Source organism: Lissotriton helveticus, chromosome 11 (genome assembly GCF_964261635.1).
Source record: "Lissotriton helveticus chromosome 11, aLisHel1.1, whole genome shotgun sequence".
NCBI classification, from domain to species: domain Eukaryota; kingdom Metazoa; phylum Chordata; class Amphibia; order Caudata; family Salamandridae; genus Lissotriton; species Lissotriton helveticus.
The window spans coordinates 1,066,690,279-1,066,710,899 of NC_136072.1; the positions used below are offsets into that span (position 1 = coordinate 1,066,690,279).

Genomic DNA, 20,621 nt, shown 5'->3' on the forward strand with positions numbered 1-20,621 from the left:
CAGTCCTCGTGAATACTACGAATATCAGGCCTATGTAAAGTTACGTTGCCACGTTTCTCAGTGTGCACGTTATTCTATTATAAAGTCCCCGTTTCTAGGCCTCAAAAGGGCCTGGACACCAGATTCAGCTCCTGTCTCCTGAAGCCTCGCTGAGGAGCCATACAGCCCCCACCTGTATCCTCGACCCTTCACTTACTTCCTGCCTCGCAGTGCCCGGCCCAGCCTGGCTCAGTCTCTGAGTCTGCCAAGAATATGTTATGATTCCAGTTATCAGTTCAGTCCTCCTTCTCTGCATTCCTAAGCTACTGAACTGCATCAATAGTTTCCGTCATTGTCTAGCCTTCACGTCTCCACGTTAGAGAAATACTGCATTTAATGGTCATTTAATATTCTTCATCACGCACTACATGTAGAATAATGCATGGTCCAGTCTTAGAATCAAGTCAGCCTTTCCTCTCCTGACTTCTAGTTTATATCAACATGTTCTCTAAACATCAGATACTAGATACTGTTTAGGTACATGTCGCCCTGACTCTCCAGACTTCAGTCTCTGCTCCTAGCACAGAGTTCGAAGCCCCCAGCTTCTCCTAGTGATACGTCATTGCTAGTTTGCGCGCACCATCAGGTTAGAGGTCCCGGCTCCTTAGGTAGCCCCCTCCATGGTTTCCGCCCCATTCATGACATATTCTGTTACGTTTGCATCACATGTCTATGTATACGCCCAGTTACACCTCTTTTCGCCCTTATCTTTCGCGACTGCTACGCGTCACGCCTTCTGCTCCACCCACTGCTACGCCTACTGCAATGTAATGCTATGTGTTTGCGTTATGTATATATGCTCATGTATTGTTATTAAAAGTCAGCGCGCTCATCCCAGATCGAGCCCCAGCAGCTGCTGGGCCCTGTCATCCTATTCCTATGCAGGTTGTCCTGTTCCTGTCCTTATGCTGTATTAAACCTGCAAAACTCCTACTACCTCGAATCTTGACTCTTATTTATTGAGCTATCTGTTATGATATATGTCTAGTCAAAAAGAGAGGTATTATTTATTTATTTACCACAGGATTTCGAAGGACTGATTCAGTTTTGGAGGATTTTTTTAACAGGTCCGTGAGCGGCGCTGCTCTTTGTGAAAAGTTAGGTACAAACCTTCGATAATAGCCTAAGAGGCCCAGAAATGCACGAAGGTCTCTCCTCGTCTGGGGAAAAGGGAGAGATTGGATAGCATCGGTCTTGCTTTTCTGGGGACGGATGAGACCCTCACTCAGGAGATATCCCAGATACTTAACTGTCTGGGCTGCTAGGGTGGTTTTGGCGGGGTTTATCGTGAACCCATAAGACCCCAGAGAAGTGATGACCTTGTGAAGGTGATCTAGGTGTTGTGTCCAGTCATCACTGTAAATGACAATATCGTCCAGATAAGCGCCCGCATACAGGGTGTGGGGTCTTAGAATGTGGTTCATTGCACAATGGAATGTAGCAGGTGCGCCATGGAGGCCGAAAGGGAGTACTAGGAACTGGTATAAACCTTCGGGAGTGGAAAACGCCGTCTTTTTCCTGTCCTCCTTTCTGAGGGGGATCTGCCAATACCCCTTACAGAGGTCGAGCGTGGAGATATACCGGGCCTTCCCTATGCGTTCGACCATCTCATCGACGCGAGGCAACGGATATGTATCGAAGGAGGAAATCTTGTTGACTTCACGGAAGTCAATACAAAACCTGACAGACCCGTCAGGTTTGGGGACAAGGACAATCGGGGAGTTCCAATCGCTCACCGAGGGTTCTATTATGCCCATCTCCAACATCTTTTCTGTTTCTCGTTTTTTGACCGCCCTACGGGCTTCGGGGACCTTATATGGCCTTTGCCGAACCACCTTCCCAGGTACCGTTTGTATGGCGTGTTCTGTGATGGTGGTATGTCCGGGTGCGGAGGAAAACACCTGGTGTAATGGAAACAGAACATCCTTTAGTTCAAGACTCTGTGGTGTGGGTAAGTCAGGGTCAATACAGGGGGAAAAGGAGAGGGGAGTACCAGAAAGAGAGCTAGACAGGACGGGACGAGGGCCTTCCCATTTCTTTAGATGGTCCACGTGATATATTTGTGTAGTACCACGTGTGGGGTCCAGGTCCAACTCGTAGGTGACAGGGGTCACCTGTCGAAGGATCGCATAAGGGCCCTGCCATTGCCCTAGGAGTTTCTGGTCTGAGGACGGCATCATCAAAAGAACCCAATCCCCGACGGAAAAGGTCCGTGGTTTTGTGCCCTTATCATATTGTCCCTTCTGTTTATTTTGTGCGTTCTCTAGGTTTTGGCGGACGATGTCCCTTATCACAGACAGGTGTGTTTTTAGGTTGTCCATGTATTCGGGGAGAGGGCGCGTACGGTCTGGTTCTATTTCCCATGCTTCTTGGGCCATGTCCAATAAGGTTCGAGGGGGTCGACCATATAGTAATTCATAGGGCGAGTAACCAGTGCTGCTCTGTGTAGTACAACGGATAGCGAACAACGCAAGGGGTAGCATATCCTCCCACCTTTTTGCTTCTAACCCCAGCAATTTCTTTAGAGTCTGTTTCAACGTGGCGTTGTACCTCTCTACTAACCCGTCGGTTTGCGGATGGTACGCCGAGGTTCTGATCTGTTTAATCCCTAGTTGGGAGCAGACTTGCCTCATCAGAGCCGAGACAAAGGGAGTGCCCTGATCGGTCAGGATTTCCCGGGGAAACCCCACCCTAGAAAACACTGAAATGAGGGCTTTGGCGATGTTCTGGGTGGTGGGTTGGCGTAGAGGTAGGGCTTCAGGGAAGCGCGTGACATAGTCCACGATGACTAGGGCATAGCGGCAGCCGCTTCGAGAGGGTAACAGGGGCCCTATAATGTCCATCCCTACTCTGCTGAATGGGACATCGATAACAGGAAGGGGCCGTAGGGGTACCCTAGGGGGCCGATAACTGCTGTGTTTCTGGCACACGGGGCACTCCCTGCAATACGTCTTGATGTGTTGATATACCCCGGGCCAATAAAACTTGTCTAAGATCATCTGACTTGTTTTTTCGTCGCCAAAGTGACCCCCCATGAGGTGGCTATGGGCAAGGAACAGGACCTTATCTCGAAAAGGTCCAGGGATCAGAAGTTGGAGTTTTTGCTGGGTCCCTCCCTTGCGATACAACAACCCATGTTTCTTGAAGAAGTAGGGACCTACGGTAAGGGGATCCTCGTTGTCTAATGCTTTTCCCCACGCTTCCTGTAGGACAGGATCTTCTCGCTGTGCTGCCCTGAAGTCCCTGTCGGTCTGCCAGGGGTGGTCGTCCGGGATCACGGGGAAGACACCGGTGTACTCTCTTCTTTCCTTCTTCTTTTGTGCTTTGGTTTTCTGGGGTTTGGGTTCCTTCGCAGAGGCGGAGTCACCCTGAGGAAAAGGCGCTTCTTCCCACCATCGGGTCAGGGACTCGGTAGTGTCCTGTAGAAGTCCCGGTAGACCGGAATAGTCACTCCCCAGTATGGCCTGTTCTGGCAGAGCTGGCACAAGACCTACGGTGAGGGTGGTTCCGGGATCCTTAGGGTGTCGGACATGTACTTGGGTGGTGGGGTATCTTTTCGTATCGCCATGGACACATTGAATGGCGACCATACCAGACGGTGGGCTAACAGGGTGGTTCAAGTCCTGAGGTCTGAGTACGCTCTGTCGACACCCAGTGTCCGCCAGAACCATGAGAGTTTGTCCATCAATGTTCACCGGGCAATGAAATGGGGGTGGTGCAGCACCAGGAACTGAGCATACATAGTTGCGGGCAAGTCCAACCTCCATCGGCTCTTCCTTGTGGGGGCACACTCGAGCGATGTGACCAAAACCCCCACAACTGTAGCATTGAGGACCCAGGTTGGGAGGTCGCGGCAACAAAGGGGCGGGATACAGGGGGGTCTGCTCCGGTCTTCGTGGTGGAGGAGGACGGTGAGGCCTGATGGCCGTGGAAGGATGAGCTTTATGTGGGTTTTCCTCTCTACCTCGCTGCACCTCCTGTGCACGGCTATAGGCACTTGCGATTTCCACAGCGGCATCAAGTGTAAGACGGGCATGTTGTCGTACCCATCTTTGAGTGGCTGGATACAAAGACATCAAAAACTGTTCGAGGTATATTTTCTCGAGGATCTCCTCCTTGGTGGAGGCATCGAGTCTCAGCCAGCGATTGGTCAAGTCTTTGATCCGAAACGAAAGGGCTCTGGGGTCTCTTGTGGTCCTTCTTTAGCCTGGCGCAGCTTTACACGGTACGTTTCGTCGTCTATGCCTAGCCGTTCAAGGATACACTTCTTGATATCTGGATAAGGATTGTTGCCCTGTATGTTCGCCTGTTGATACGCGGCTTGCAGGTCGCCGGTCAACAAGGGTCCTAGATAGTGGCCCCACCGGTCGACAGGCCATGAGGCGGCCTGTGCTAGCCGCTCAAAGTTGGTAAAGAAGAAGTCCGGGTCCTCCCCCGGCACATACTTCTGGAGAACCACGGAAGGCAGGGATGTCATGGGCCTCTGATGTCCCAGTACGTCGGTCAGTTTTCCCATGGCTTGCTGGTGCGTGTCCCCCTGTCCCTTCAGTACATCGTGGAGCTGCCCTCGGTCGTCCTCAGCGGTCTTCAGGAACTGCTCCATGAGTTTACCCATTTGTTCCTGGGTTTCGGCCATCCTCTTCATCACGGCCTCCATGCCTCCAGGAAATCCCACTTCTGACACCAGATGTGATCGTGGGCTGTCGGCGGACTGGAAAATCAGGCGAGGAGGCCGGATATAGTGTTCTTTTATTGCACGCCGAAAAGGTCTTAGGACAAGAGAGGGAACAAAGATATGGTTGCAGATCGATTATGGTTACTGAATTCATTAATGGAACAAGGTATTTTGACATGTGATTTTGGTCTTTAAGTGTAGTAACATTCACCTGATGTAAAGTGACACCCTCCTATAGGTGTACGTGCTATATTGTACAGGGAGTGGGGTAATGACACTTTAGGGGTCAAATGTAACGTTGCCAGAGGTATTTCCACCAGCCTTATGTATATTTGTAAATTTCTTTCTATTAAGAAAAAGCACAGACTGGACAATCCTTTCTTGAGTGTTATTATTTCATGCCAGTGAATAGTGATTACTAGCCTGTACCACCAAGTCAAGTGCTACAATGGGATATTTGATTCCCAGTGAAGGGGTAAATGTGGACCCATTACTTGTGTGCGCCACTCAAATAATGATCTGTTTCCTTACACTATGCAATGTAGCTTCCTTGTTCCACATTTGCTTGTCCAAATCTCCCACATCTTTCTCTGTTCTAACCAGCAACCTTTGGTTCTCTCCTGTGATCGTTCAACGGAGGTCATCTTAACTTTCAGTTCTCTGCACAGTGTCTTCCAAATATTTCAGCATTGTAATAACAAGAGTTTCTACCTTTCGAAAGAGATTCCTCTGCTCTGTCTTCCCCCTCCCCTCCCCCGGGATTCTTTGAAGAGCAGAGCCTGAGGGGCAAAAAAAGACGTCAGTCAGCCCTCCTATCGCACTGCTTGAGCTTGCGCAGTTTCATCCTATATAGGAGGGCGAGGATCACACCATCAGCAAGTTAAAGGATTGGGAAAAAATACACTTCATTTCAGAGTCTCCACAGCCCCAGAACCTCCAATTCACGCAAAATCAGGGTCCAACTTCATGCTGCAGCGACCTTCAGTTACAGCTGCTCTCCATGAATCTCCTTTGCGCCACAATTATATGCGGAAAGCGGGACGCTGCTTTAGTCCTGTTTGTACACAAGCTTCTTTGTATTTCTCCCCGCGAGGTGCTGCTTTAGTCCTGTTTGTACACACGAGCTTCTTTGTATTTCTCCCCGTGGGGTGCTGCTTTATTCCTGGGTGTACAGGAGAACTTCTTTGTATTTCTCCCTGCTCCTCAGAAGAGGTATTCTGTGTCAAAACAGCAAGGTAAGACTACATTACAGTATGAAGGATTCATAGGAATCCAGTAAGACCAGGGCATGTTGCGGTAGAGCAGTGGTGAAGATTGACCATGGATTGCATTGGTCATGTTTCAGTCTTACCTGTCGTGATCATGAGGTTAATTATGAGGTGGAGTAAAAGCACTTATGGTTTGGACCATAGTTTTCTAGAAAATGACACTGTCTTCTTCTTACCCCAGTGCATTAACATTTCAGATGTAACATGGCTATTCAAGAGTATCAAGAGGTATCCACGTCTATAGTTCTACTGTGTCAAGGAGCTATTATGGTCTGTCTTCTTATATTGGGTCTGCCTGCAGAGGTTAAACAGAAGAAAAAAGTGCTGAAACCCCTTGAGTTGTGATACTTTATTATTCTTGATTTTCTGAGTACATGAAGGATTTAATTCTTAGGCAATGATCCAAGCATCTGTCTGATCTATTCTCCCTTTAATAAAATATTTTCAGCCTGGTTTGCTCTTATCCTGAAGTTTAGTATATGCCTTGTATATGTTTATGATATTGTGAAACTTTCCTTCATGCCATGTATATTTGATTATGTATGGTTATTAGAACTTTATTCAATGAAAATCCACGCAAAGAGCCACAAAGTTCTCCATACACATCACTTTCAGAATGTGTCTGGTGTTTTTTCATTGCTATCAAGTTTTGGATTATTGAGCAAGAATACTTGTCATATTTTGCTCTTTGCGTAGCTAGTCTACGTGGGTTATGGAAATATGTGCATGCAGGTAGAAATATGAGTGGAATCTGTTGAGGAACTTGGCATGTGACCTCAGAGTGTGTAAGTAATCTTTTTTTGTATCAGTTAATGAAAACAATTACAAAAGAGATAAAAACTTTAAAAACAGCAAATTATCTGAATCGAACACTTGGATACAAATTTACACAAACTTATAGAGCAATGATGTTAGCAACAAGTAACTCGAGTTATTACTCCGGATGCAACCAATCATGTCATTAGATTTATAAAATAGAGTGGGGGGAAAAGGAAACATCCTCTTAAACAGCTTCTGATCTCTGCATGTATTGAAGATGGCCAGCGAGTGGAATCCGTGATCTCGATGCTAATTGAAGGGTATTCTTAGCTTGGGAGAAATACTAATATCCATCTGTTACTATGTAAATAGTTTGAATTAAACTGATTTGAAAAAACAATTTCATACCAAACATGTGGGTTTGATATGCTACTGCATCTGGTGAGCATTTAGTCATTTCTGCACTTGAATTACTTTGTATCGATTTTTCTCTGCTTGGTGTCTGTGGCTGGTTTTCTTTAGTGAGATTGTCCTTTCTGCCTTTTCTCCTAATAAGTCTGTTACCTGCTTTTGTTTTATATAAAACAATCAGGCGGCAGCCTCTGTAGTAGGATGATGAATACATGGGACTCACATGAGCCCCCGCCATCTTCTCCTGTTTATGTAGTTTTTGGGTCTTTTTTGGAGTCCTGCATCAGAATAGGTTGTAATAGTCTAGCCTTGACTCAACTAACTCCCAGGTAAGGTGAACCTTGTAATCCACTAGCCACCCTCTTTCTTGCAGTGCAGTCCAGCGTTCTGTTGTGGTTCACATTTTTCTGGGAGGAACCCACCCAAGATGGTGGGAGAGCTGTCAATGAACCAAGGTTCTGTTGATGCCCAATATGCGACGCCTTTCTTTTTCCTGCATGTCCTGAAACTCTCCGGGGTGTTTGGAAGCCGAGAGGATCATTTTCCATTTGATGTTGATATTGTCAGTTAAAAGCAACATGTGTGCTGGAAAGGAATTCGTCAAGAGATGTTAATTTATAGTCTTTGATCAGATCCTCTTCTGATGCTGCTTGGTTTCTTTAAGAGACTTCCAGGTCTCTGGGTTAGCCAGTGAGTGAAGATGCACAGTATATTTTAATTAAAAGTTACTTTGCTTTTCGCAAGCTTCTTATTTTGAGCGTGAGGTAGAGGGGTGGCTTGGGGATGATTCTGTGCTGTAAGCTGTGTCATCTTGGTGGGCTGCACAGAGCATGAGACCTTAAGGAGTGCTGGTTGGTTGGTGCTTTAGGAGAGTTTCATGTGCACTTGGTTGGCTCAAACGTTCATGATAGTGTATTTGTATGGAATGAGGTAGCAAGGGTGTTGAGTCCTTTTCTTGCAACCTTTTGAAGAATTTTGTCTTGTAAAAAAATGAAGAAAGTAAGCAAATGGTTGTAAGCCTAAATTAATTAAGACAACATCGATCCAAATATTAGAACGTGAAACCAATTTGCACATAAACTAAATGAATGATTTATTGTGCTGGCATCAGAAATCTTGTAATGGTGAAGTGGTGGCCACATTCACATGCATAGATAGCTGCAAGTTGTTAAAGTGGCAGCGAGCGCGCAGGGTGTGAGGTGAGCTCACTTGTGTCAAAGGCAGCCAACAGTTTATGAAGTACCAGGATGTAGGAGAACTTTTGTTGTTTTACATATTGATCCATTATTTAGTTTTTATATGCAATTAAGCTAGAATTTGGGACTCTGGCATGAATAACCTCACCTTGATGCTAGACGAGTGATTTAAATGTCATTTGAGATCAACAAAAGGTGTACTAGTTAAGCCTGCCTAATGACCCCTCCTGTATGGAACTGACTGAGTAGTAGGTTGAAAGGTCTCTGTTAGAACTTTAGTCTTCTTTGTTGACCACGATACCTCACTAAATGCTTAATTCCAAGCGCTCCTTGCTACTCGCGATGGGGCAGTTAACTGGTGTTACTAGCCCCATTGAATTGCAATTTTTCCAGTTTCATCTTTGGACCGAGGCTTCTGAAGCCGTCAATGCCTCTGGGGTAAAAAAAACAGTGGGAAGCGTGTGGGAACCGGCGCAGAAAAAGATTCCTTCTAGTTATGCCCCAAAAACATATAATAAGAAGTGTTTCCGACCCTCCCGGAGATACCAACGCCCCCTTTATCGATAGCTCCAGTGTAAAGGTAAAATAACCTGCACAACTCCGCCCAACTTTTAATCCTGCCCTGTATCTCAACATCCAGTGCGATTCCTTCGAAAATGCTGATCTTTTCCGGCTATTTTAGTGATGTTCATATTAGAGAATTGTGATGAAAAATGCATTGTAAACATCTAAGTAAATATGCATTGAACCGACTCCCTCTTTTTTTTTTATAGGAATGCAAAAATGTATCGCAGTTGTTCAATGGAGTCTGCTACACTGGAGTTTTTGGTGGGAATGTAACACCAGCGTTTGACCAACTGTGCTCTGTTCAGTCTGAGAATAACACTCCTGATTGGTTCCCATTCTTGTGTGTACAGTCCACCCTGGACAACTCCCCTTTTTTGGGTTATTTCTATCAAGGTTCTACAACGTAAGTTTAAAATTGTCCGAGACCTGTAGCGCATCACAAATTTATGTTCTCAGAAATAAGAAATTTGCCTCATGCCGTGAGGCTCTGAAATTATTACCTAGTTTAATCCATGCAGTGTATCATGATGATTACAAAGTGTTCAGCTGGACAAAAAAAGTTTGCATAGTACAGAATACAGGTTTCTCAATCAGCTTTAGAGGTACTCTGACATTTATGCACCCTTTAGTAGGGTATGAAAGTTCATTTATAAGTGTACCGTTACCGTCTTTATCCCAGGAGTGTGGGTGCTCAAACCCGGTAGAGAGTAGAGTGCCCATATTTAAGAATTTGTAGAGGAAGTCTGCATGTCATTTGCAAGGTCAGTTGTTCATGTGGAAGTGTCATCTAAACATGTACACATTTTGTTATTCCTCCAGAATGTGTGTTTTGGTTGCTGTGGGTGTTCACACTTGTGGAGGATTGGTCATCTGGAAAGTTGAATCCCAACATGATGAACACCTATACACTGCAATAAATCTGCACTTTCAAATCAGACCATCTTCATTCATGTTTTCATGATTCTGTAAAGATGGGAAAGTTCATTTATATTTTCCGCGTGTAAGGAAGGAAGGAGTTTTGAAGAAAACTCACTTTTGCAGACAAGTGAAAACAAAATATTTAATTTCCCTAATTTCTTAACCTGATGCATGTGGAATCTGTGCAGTGCATACACCCTGTATGCATGAGCAGCGTGTGTAGCAGATGTAGGTGCTATTTTGTGCCTGATATAATTGAACACCATGGGGTTTGGAATTTAATGGGTGTGATAAGATGCACTGATAGACCAGACAGCCCTAGGGTGGTCTTCCCCCAACTTTTTGCCTTCCTACCTCTATTTTCTGACATTGTTTTTGCTGGCTTTAGAACTCTGCCTTTTACCACTGCTGACCTGCCCTAAAGTGCTTGTTTTCTTTCCCCTAAACATAGTAATATTGACTTAACCCCAATTTTCGTATTTAATTTACTTAAAAGTCCCAAGTAAAGTGCCTACATGTGCCCAGGGCCTGTACATTAAATGCTTTTTGTGGGCATGCAGCACTCATTCTGCCACCCACTTAAGTGTCCCTCTAACCCTGGCTCAGGCCTTCCATTGCACAACCTGTATGTGCAGTTTTACACTGCCTCTTCGATTTGGCAAGATAGACCTGTTGCCAGGCCTAAACCTTCCCTTTTTATACATATTAGTCACCCCTAAGGTAGGTCCCGCCTAATACGCAGGGCAGGGTGCCATGTATTTAAGAGGCAAAACATGTACTACTAAGTTGTACATGTCTTTGTAGTGGACAAACTTCCAAATTTATTTTTTCACTACTGCAAGTCCTATCTCTCCCATAGGATAATATTGGGATTACCTTATTATGTTTTGTAAGTGTCGTTTTCAATTGTGAAGAGATAGACTTCAAGTGTGGTGTCTCTGGACTCGCAATGTACAATCACAGCTTATGGTGCAGTCTGATTTTACATTGCAGTTTGGAAAATACCACTTTTAGAAATTTGGTATTTACGTTCTTTAGCCTTTTGGTGCCTGCTTCCTGTCTCTGTTTAGTCTGGGTTGGGTGACAGCTGGGCTTTGTGCATTTCCTCTAGACAGCCACACACAAAGGGAGCTTAGGTGTGTTTTGAGAGGAGCTGGGACAGCCTCACACTTGCACCTAAATAGGCTGTGTCCTGTCCACACACAAAGGGATTCATATACCCCTTTAGTGAGTCTGAAGCCAGGGCAGGAATAGAGGATCTCTGTGCACTTCAAAGCTTTCTTTGAAGTCTCCCCCACTTCAAAGGCACAACTGGATCAGGGCTGGACTGGCTCCCGGGCGTTTCTGTGTGCTGCCGGGCTGGGGGCTAATTTCTTTGTGGTGGGGGCCTATTTCGTTGATGGGGACCTGCGTGCGCTTTGAAATAAAAAAAGCAAAACGAATTTCGTTTTGCCAACGCAGGTCCCCATCAACGAAATCAGCCCCCAGCTCGGCAGCACACACAACTGCCCGGTAGCCAGTCCGGCCCTGAACTGGATACAAGTGCTGGACGTTTGACACCATGACTTTAGTACACTTCTGGACCTGTGACTCTACCAGGAAGAAGAACTGCTGTGCTGCTTGAAGGACTGCCACTCTGCTGGACTGCTGCTTTGCTGGACTTTTGTATTGTGCTCTTGCCTTGCTGAGCTGTCCTGCTGTCTGCTGTTCTGCCTGGGTGAGAAGGACAGGACTTGCATCACTTAAACCCAGAGTGATTACAAGGGTTTGCTGGCTTGCCTCCTGATTGAAGTCTCAGGGATACATAATACCTCTACCTACCTGCAGCTGAACTCTGCAAGCCGTGAGTTTGCTCTGCCATGTGCTGTCAGCCCAGTCCTGGACCCTTGGAAGTGAGGCCTAAGGTGTTTTATCCAGCCAACTTGTGCATCCTCATCAGAATTAGCGCATCTTCACCCTTGCATGAGTCGGAACCAGCGCATCACACTTGGAACCAGCACATCGCCTTCTGAATCAAAGCATCCTCTGCTGTGGGAGCATTAGCGAAGCAACGCATTCGGAACCAGCTCATCACACTGCATTTCGTGGAGAATCTCGACGCATCTCGCCCACTGTGCGGCTCGACACTGACGCATCGCTTCGGCTGCACCTCACATCTTTTTTTTTCTTCTAACATAAAATGTTATTAAAGAGAAAAGCAGAGTCAAAAGAGGTCATCATCAATACATTACATGGAAATCAATACACAAATCAAGAAGGTTGCAAATTAGCGCATAGTGCGTCCTATGGGTCCAGCACGGGACATAGCCAGCTCAGATGTAGGAGAGTCACAGAGTTCACCTCGGTATTTATTCCAATGTCCCCACTTCCTGTCCCACTTCTTCGGGCAACCTCTAATTTTGTACACTGTCTTTTCAGCAATCATGCAACGGTCCATCTCAGCCATCCAGCCCACCACCAGCGGCCCGTCCCGGGAACCCCACTTCACTGCAATGGAGCGTTTAGCCAATAGAAAACCCAGCGCCGCCCACTGTAGTTCCTGGTCATTCAAGTCATTGGCCCCCCATATGTTGAGGACACATTCTTTAGGAGACAGGAGGAGTGGCTTACCCAGGGAGCTGCTCATTTTTCGGACCGTTCCACCCCAGAACTGTTGGACCGTCGGGCAGCCCCATAGGATGTGATAGAAGGTGCCAGGTGAGCCACATCCCCGCAGGCACAGTACGTCAGGACTTCTCCCTATTTTGGTACCTCACATCTTTTTTGACATCGACGCAAACCCAGATTGATTGAGATACTGTTGTACAGAGGGCCTAAGTGGGTCCTTGTAGCCGGCCCGCGCTCCATCGAGGCTGGCCTGAACATTTTACTTTGCCCCGGTCTGGCTCGACCAGATTACCATTTAACAGCCAGATTCATCAATGTCCCGATTTGCGAGTCCTTAATAGCGATTATTAAGGAATCGCTATTAAAGACTCGCAAAACGGGATTCATGTAGAAATCGCACAATTAAATGCAATTTCTACTGCTTCCTTATTTGCGATTCGCTAATTGCTAATCGCAAATAAGGAATGACTCCTCATTCATTCCTATGGGCCAAAAGCCCATAGGAATGAATGGGGAGTCATTCCTTATTTGCGATTAGCAATTAGCGAATCGCAAATAAGGAAGCGATTTCAAGGGTGCCAGGGTGTCCAGAGGACACCCTGTAGCACCCCGAAATACAAATGTACACAGGTGTTGCGCACACACATGTCCAAAGGACATTTGTGTGTGTAACATACAACTCAGAAAAATGCACTAAAGTGCATTTTTCTAAGTTTTCGCTATTTTCCACAAAGTTACACTTCGCGGTAAATAGCGGCCCCATATTGCGAATTCGCAATTTTAAAAAGGTTCATGAATAGTATTTCCAGATTCGGTAAATACCGAATCTTAACGATTCGGTATTTCCACATCTGGAAATACCTACATCTCCCCCCTTCATATTTAATTTAATTTGAATTTAATTTGAATTTAAAAACTTTTCTATAGCGCACTTTTACCATGCGGTTTCATGGCGCTGTTGGATTGAGAGAAGCGGGCAGGAGCAGAGGGGGATTAAGCATTGTAGGCTCGAGAGAAAAGAAAAGTTTTGAGACCCTTCCGGAATTCCATGTAGGAAGATGACATGCGGAGTTCCGAAGGAAGGGAGTTCCAAAACGAAGGAGCGAGTACTGCAAATTTCGTACCACCAGTCTTTTTCTTACTGAAGCGGGGGATAGTTAGCAGAGCCTGATGAGTGGACCTAAGCTCTCGTCCAGGAATGTAGGGAGTGATGGCAGAACAAATGAATTCCGGGGCGGTGCCTGTTTTAGCCTGGAAGGTGGTGCAACCAAGTTTAAACAAGGCACGCTCTTTCACCGGCAGCCAGTGCAATGCCTGCAGTAAGGGAGTGGCTCGGTGGTATTTAGGCAGGCCATGAATCAGGCGGGCAGCCTGGTTCTGCACTAGCTGCAGACGGCGAATGGCGTAAGCTGGAGCGCCGTTGTAAATGATGTTCCCGTAATCGAGGCGCGAGAGCACCATGGCCATCACTATAATCTTTAGGGCGGGTAAAGAAAAAAAACGAGAAATCTTTCTGATGATTCGAAGGGAAAAGAAACAAGAGGAAACAACTGAGCTGACCTGGGAGTGGACGGAAAGTGAGGGATCCAGGAGGATGCCGAGGGTCTTGACCTTGGGGACTGGGGGTGGGGGAACACCAAGTGAAGGGGGCCAGTGGAAAGGGGACCAGGGGCTGCAACCACCTCTAGTCAAGACTAACTCCGTCTTGTCTGGGTTGAGTTTGAGGTGGTTGCAGTTCATCCAATCCTGGATGAATAACATGACGGATTTACCACTTCTTAAATACCGAATCGGTAAAATTCGGTATTTAAGAAGTGGTAAATAAGAATTACCTACATCTGGCCCTTGGTGTCTTTAATTATGAATTATAATGGAGCACTAACTGATGGCATAAATCCAGATACTTCCACCCAGAGATGACACACATTTTGATGGACTGCATACAGAAGAACCAGTTAGAGGTTTTTATTTGCCATCTCGTTTTTTTGTTTTGCATACCTAATTTTTACAGTGTGGTTATTTGTATGTCTCTGTATTGATGCGTGGTAGTGTTCTGTCTCCTTAGCTTGGCCTTCATTTGATATATTTGGCTTAAGTTAAACTATTGAGAGGAAAGTTAATTGAACCTTGACATAAACTTCTATACCCTGGGTGCATGAAATAATGAATGTGTCTGCTTTGCTGTATACAAAGCTTGTGAACTACTCTTATGCCAGCACTGCACTTCTCTCCCACTCATTATCTAGTTCTTTTTGTGCCAAGACTGTGTATCTTCTGGTTTGTGCCATGGCAGAGCTCCATCAGTAATATATTTTGCTATGTTCTGAAACCAAATGTAACACGTTTTTAAATATTAGAGATGCTTTCTTTAAGTTTGGTTTTTGTGTTGGAACTGTTTTGTTTATACTGCACAGTGTCAATGTTTGTATACACTTTTTATAGCCTCCTGTTAGGTTTCCTGTTCTTTTATTGATTCTGCTTGAGCAGTACTGCTGCTGGAAGGGATTACATATTGGTATGTGCTTTATATTTTTTACAATTGCATATATTGTATCTCTGTTTGCAGTTCTCCTTCACAATTTTCCGCGTTTAAGGCTCCTTTCCAAGCGAACACACAAGGATCCACTGGTGGTTACAGACAAGGAGACCCAATTTTGACAGGCACCAATGAGTATTTTACCATTCCACAGGTGATTGTTTTTTCTAAATAATACTTGATATGCGAGTCATAATATTTGTTGCTGGGGACACGTTTTCCTTCTTGTTTGGAAAAATGTACTTCTATCTGAATACGAGCTATGTATCTTGCTCCAGCTGATCTTTAACCCACGTCCATCCTTTGGCCATTCAAAGCTTGTTGTTAGAGTAGCTTGCCTTACTGTTTTACACAGTTTGTTCTTGCACGCTCTTAAAGAAATGTTAGATGGTTTAACATGGACATGAAACATGTGGTTTGGTTCTCAAAAGTCAGTGGCTGGAAATAAAGGTCCCCTTGAAGCATAGTTGCAGCTATGCACTATTTGTTGGGTGTGTTGATGTTGTTCCACACTCGCAAGCTTTATCCACAGCAAGATCTTGGTGCTGTTTCTGGAAGTCTGGGAGATCACTGAGAGGCTAAGATACCCAGCTAAGTGTCCCCTGTAAAGGAATTAAAGCTCCAGGTATGACTTGTAAGAATTCCAGTGAGCTTCATGATCTATTCCAGGGATGTAGCTGCCTTCTAGCTGTATTGCTGAAATTTACAACCTGGCTTAAACTCATGTGATACTTAGCAAATCACTTTACATCTGTCCCTCATATTGTAAAAATATGTAAATATACATAATACAGTAATACTTGCTGTTGCAATTGGATATGTTCGCACCACTTTTCATCCCTCCAGCACATCCTGGTTTCTGTAACTAGGTGTCAACTGGTCAACACACAGGCAAGACCGTGCGCTATGCTCTTTGTGCAACGTGCACTTCATGTTGGTGTTGCTTTTCTATAATAATGTTCACAAAAATAGCCTCCTTGATTCTTGGAACTAGTCCCCACTACATCAACTCCGAAAGGTAAATAACATAGTAAAAGAAATTTAAGCGAACTGAATTGGCAATCCTTGCATTATGGTGGTGAAACTACATAATTGAGCACCTCTCAAAGGGAGATTATAAAGAAGGTGCCATCGAAGTACCGTCCTCTGGTTTCGTGCGATTTCTTTGGAGTTATTTCAACCCTTGTCTGCATTTCTTAATTAGAAAATGGATTTCGGTATTTTGTTTGCTTTTGAAGCTGTAAGCTTAATGTTTCTGGTAAAATGCACAGGGCTTGGAACATAGTGTTTGTCCTCTGACCGAAGGGAACACTCTGTCTTGTATTTTCAAGTGCAATGGTTTGGGAAAACAACCTTGGAGAACCTTTTTTGTACCTGTTGGCTCACGAGTTTTGATGAGTGTAATCAGTTTAGCAGCTATTATGTGCTTTTCTTTTTGATGTATATTCATTTTAGAAAGAAAGCATATAAAGAAACGCATGCAGCTTTGCACACCGCAATTCCATATATGTTATGCGGCAAGGAATTGAAAACTCCAGGATTAGCAGAATTAAAGAAATTAAAATTTCTTTTGAAGCTTCATAATTTAAACTCAAAAGCGTTGATCTCAAATCACACCGGCACATGATTTTGTTGCCACCCTTAAGTCCTCATACAGTATACAAATTCAACAACTTCAATAAGCCGGGAGGGTATGCCAGTACAAAAATGTAGGACTGTTAAACATGCTTTAGGTGATCAAATGTTTACCACACTGAATTGAATTTGTTTGCTTTCTATTCCAGCCAATTGGCGAACACTGCATCAACAATGCTCCAGTGGCATACCTTCAGAACTTTGATATCAGGTGTGTTCGTCCACTAACCTATGAAAATATTGCAGCCATCACTGCATCAACCATTAATTCTGGTAGTGGAGGTATGTGGCGCGTGCATTTCAAAGATAATCTGTAAAATGGGGTTTATGTTTATTTTGAGAACCTTGCTGGCACGATTGTATTCATTACGCATGTGAATAATCTTTCTTGTGCCCAAAGACATTTGTTTTAGATACTAATAAGCAAAAAGTCAGGGGTGTTCGAGCATCAAATTAGTTTCATGCACTAGTCTAGCTATTTAGCCCTGAACTGCACTTTAGAACATACATTGGACCTCTTCTGAAGTTATCCTTCGGAAGCAACCCTTTACAGAAATGACCTCTCTAAAGTAACGATTTAGCCACAGAGAGCATAGTAGGAGCTGGATACGACACATTGTAAATTTCATATAGGTATGATGTTGGGATACCTTTTATTATATCATGTAAGGGATAGGCAATATCCATTGCATAGGAGGAATAGGAGGATGCCTACCCTGGGAGATACAGAGACTGGAAAGTACAGACACTGGGATGGGAAAGCACTGACCCCATGGTTGCAAGACACTGACCTCGGGATGTCCCAGAAGTAGTGTGGGAGATAGGGACGCCAGTGACATGGGGACACTGACTTGGGAAAAACGACGAAGGAAATCTGGCAGTTTGACACCAAGAATGACTGAACTTACCATTCCCTGAGCATATTTATATATGTTTTTTAAACAAAATCATCAAGGAAAGGGGCTCTCACAATGACTCGTTAGTCTGAGACACTCACCAGTGTTCTTAGTCCTGATAAGGGCAATAGTATTCTGTACGCGATGGTAAATTAGAATATATTGCTGCTTGTGAGTGGCCTTACAGTGTCATTCTTTTCTTTGGAGCCTGGAGTTTCTGGGATAGGAAAAGGGAGTGTCTTTCAGATCTGATGTGCAATCATCAATGTAAACATGAATTTAAGCAGAAACAATCTTGTCTAACTAGAGAGCTCTACCCATCATCCATAAGGGGTTTAGCATATTGAAAAGTAGATACTGTTTAGGAAGTGGCAGCTAGTTTAGGGGGTTATTCATTTTCAAATTGAAAAAAAGAGCCATCTGGACGATCCCTCTTTGGTGTCTAATTCTGCCAGAACGTTTGACCACAACCCTCTTGCAGCTTTTGCCTACAGAGTTGCATTGTTCAATTGATCTTGAATACTTTAATGCATGTTCAGTTTGTAAAGCTTCTTGTTTAGACTTCCTCACTTTCCCAAATCACAGGATCCCCTCGCCCCTTTTTAGTGAACCATAGAGATGGTTGTTTGACCAGATTCAGTGCTAAAATAGTGTGTCAAGTTATATTGACCAACAAGCACACCTATAAACTTGCATTAATTAGCAAAGTGTGCATACAAAAATATTCTGCTACCTAGCATGAGTTACATTGTGTGCCATATTTGTGATGCTCACACTTGCCTGTTAATTACATTGTTAACGCCTGCCACCTCTTTGTCAACTTTTCAAATCTGCTCTTTGGCAAGTAACACAAAGACTGAAAATGAGAGGTGGTTCCAGTTATTACGGCATAGGTGTGAGATGAGGGAACTTCTAATGTCCATTTGAGTACCCCTGCTGTAGAAAGGAGTGCATTCACACTCTTACTCTGCTGTTCAGCAGGATTCGTTAAAAGTGTTTATCATGGTACCAGTAACACAGGACTCTATTAATCGGTTTATTAAACTAAACTAGTGGTTTATCTGTTCATTCTTTTCTTCTGTTCTTTCTGTAGGTGTTTTGACATTAACAGTGACTAATTCACGACTAGTTGATCCCAGCAATTTCATCACGTTGACAGATGCAGGTACCCTTTATATTTTACTGCATGAAATGCAAACTAAAATCATGAAACACATCTATTCGTGCAGTGAATTCAGGGTTTTTATGTACAATTGTAACAATCTTTTTTAACTCTCGAACAAGAAATACTCACTTCCAAAACCAATTGCAATTGAAAACCGGAAGTACAGCCTGGCTGCTGATACCTTTAGAGATATATTTTCCCCTGATATGGCTTGTACTAAACTCCTTGAAGCTTTTGTGTACTGTTAAAGTGTTATTGTGCGCCTTTAAAGCCATCTTCACTAAATACAGCATACACAGGGAGACGTTTTTACTCATCTATAAGCCCACACGAACACCAGAATGCTCCTAATTATTGCTAATGTGCACTCATGAATACCTGGACCTTGGGGGGCGTGGCTTGGGCGCCGATGGTGATGGTCGCCTGAGAGCTCGGCTCCGGGACTGAGCCCGTGATTATCCTGTAAATCGGAGGCTGCGGGGCACCCCGAACCCCGCATTCTGCTGGACGGACCGACGACGACCTGCCAGGGCCCTTGCTGTGGCTCGGACGAGTGGTGATCCGGCGTAAAACCGAAGTTTGCGGATCCAACATGGCGCCCGGACTTCATTGTCCCCCTAGCCGGATCCATTGAACTGGAGGAGCGCCGCCGGCGGCGTCTCGCCCCCGGCTTTGCCATCCCCGGCTGATTTGTGCACTAGATATCGGTCGGATCGGACTTTCTACAACGAGAATGCACTCGGTTGGGTAACCGGGCGGATGCCCACGTTATAGTGGATCCCGTGAGCGGACGTCTGGTGAACCAGGCGGTGGCCGCGCTCACGACGCCGCACCTAGCTACAGTTTCCTGGCCTGTCCACTCCCATGGGAGGCGCGACACTCTGGCGCCACAAATCGTCCGGTGGAGTTGGTGACCCTCACCCCGGGACTTTAGCGGCTGTGCGGGCCTGCCCGACCTGGCGGCGGTTGTCTCCGCCCCCTTATCGGTGCCCTCGGACGCCGTGGTGGTGGCGCGAGCCGAAGTGGAGAAGTTCCCGCAGGCCCTGGAGAAGGAGGTCTCCGATACTCGACTTACGATCCAGTGACCGGGAGGGTCGCGGTCGGCATCTGCCCCCGGAGACGCATGCTCCTGGACCATCACGGAGTACCCCCGGCGACATGGGGAAACCTAGAGGAGCCAAGGGGGCTACCCCAACCGCCTCAGACTCGGAGACCCAGGACAGAGAGGAACATGGGGACCCTAAGAGTTCTGGTGGTGCGTCGATGCAACAGCAGTTCGACCGCGTCCTGGAGGCGATAGCGACCACGCGATCGGCCCTCCAACAAGACATTGCCCAGGTGGCGACGAGCCTTGGTCTCCTTAGAGCGGACCACGGCAAACTGTCGGACCGGGTCAAGGAGGTGGAGAGCTCGGTGAAAACCTTGGAGCCGGCACAGCGAACCTTGGCTGCGTCTATGCAGGATGCCTTATCCCGGATTGCGACCCTAGAGCAGAGAGCGGAGGATGCGGAAGGCCGCAACAGGAGGAACAACATCCGCGTAGTGGGCCTTCCGGAAAAGATCGAGGATGGCGACATGGTGGCGTACTTGGAGGCCTGGCTCCGTGACACGGTGGCCCCGGAGGGGCTGTCCTCCTTCTACACCTTGGAGCGTGCCCACAGAGTCCCGGCGCGGCCACCGCAGCAGGGGCGTGCCCCGAGACCAGTGGTGGCGCGGTTATTACACTTTCGGGACAGAGACTTCATCCTCAATGCCGCCAGGCATAATCGCCCATTCAAAGTGGCGAACAGTCAGGTGAACATCTTCCCGGATTACACCTACGAAACTCAACGCAGGCGGTTCTCCTTCCTGGCGGTCAAGCGCGAGCTCAGGAGCGAGGGCATCCAGTACTCGCTACTCTATCCTGCTAGGCTCCGCATCATTGTCGATGACAAGACTCAATTCTTCGA

General features: G+C 45.8%; 1 protein-coding gene across 1 annotated transcript in view; it reads left to right on the top strand.

Annotated features, from left to right (window-relative positions):
- Nucleotides 1–20,621, top strand: part of TCTN2 (tectonic family member 2) — a 255,012-nt gene that overhangs the window by 102,961 nt on the left and 131,430 nt on the right. The window contains exons 6-9 of the mRNA XM_078667622.1: nt 9,122–9,318; nt 15,007–15,130; nt 16,761–16,893; nt 18,601–18,672. Of these exons, the coding sequence (XP_078523748.1) occupies nt 9,122–9,318; nt 15,007–15,130; nt 16,761–16,893; nt 18,601–18,672 (526 nt within the window). The remainder of the gene's footprint in view (nt 1–9,121; nt 9,319–15,006; nt 15,131–16,760; nt 16,894–18,600; nt 18,673–20,621) is intronic.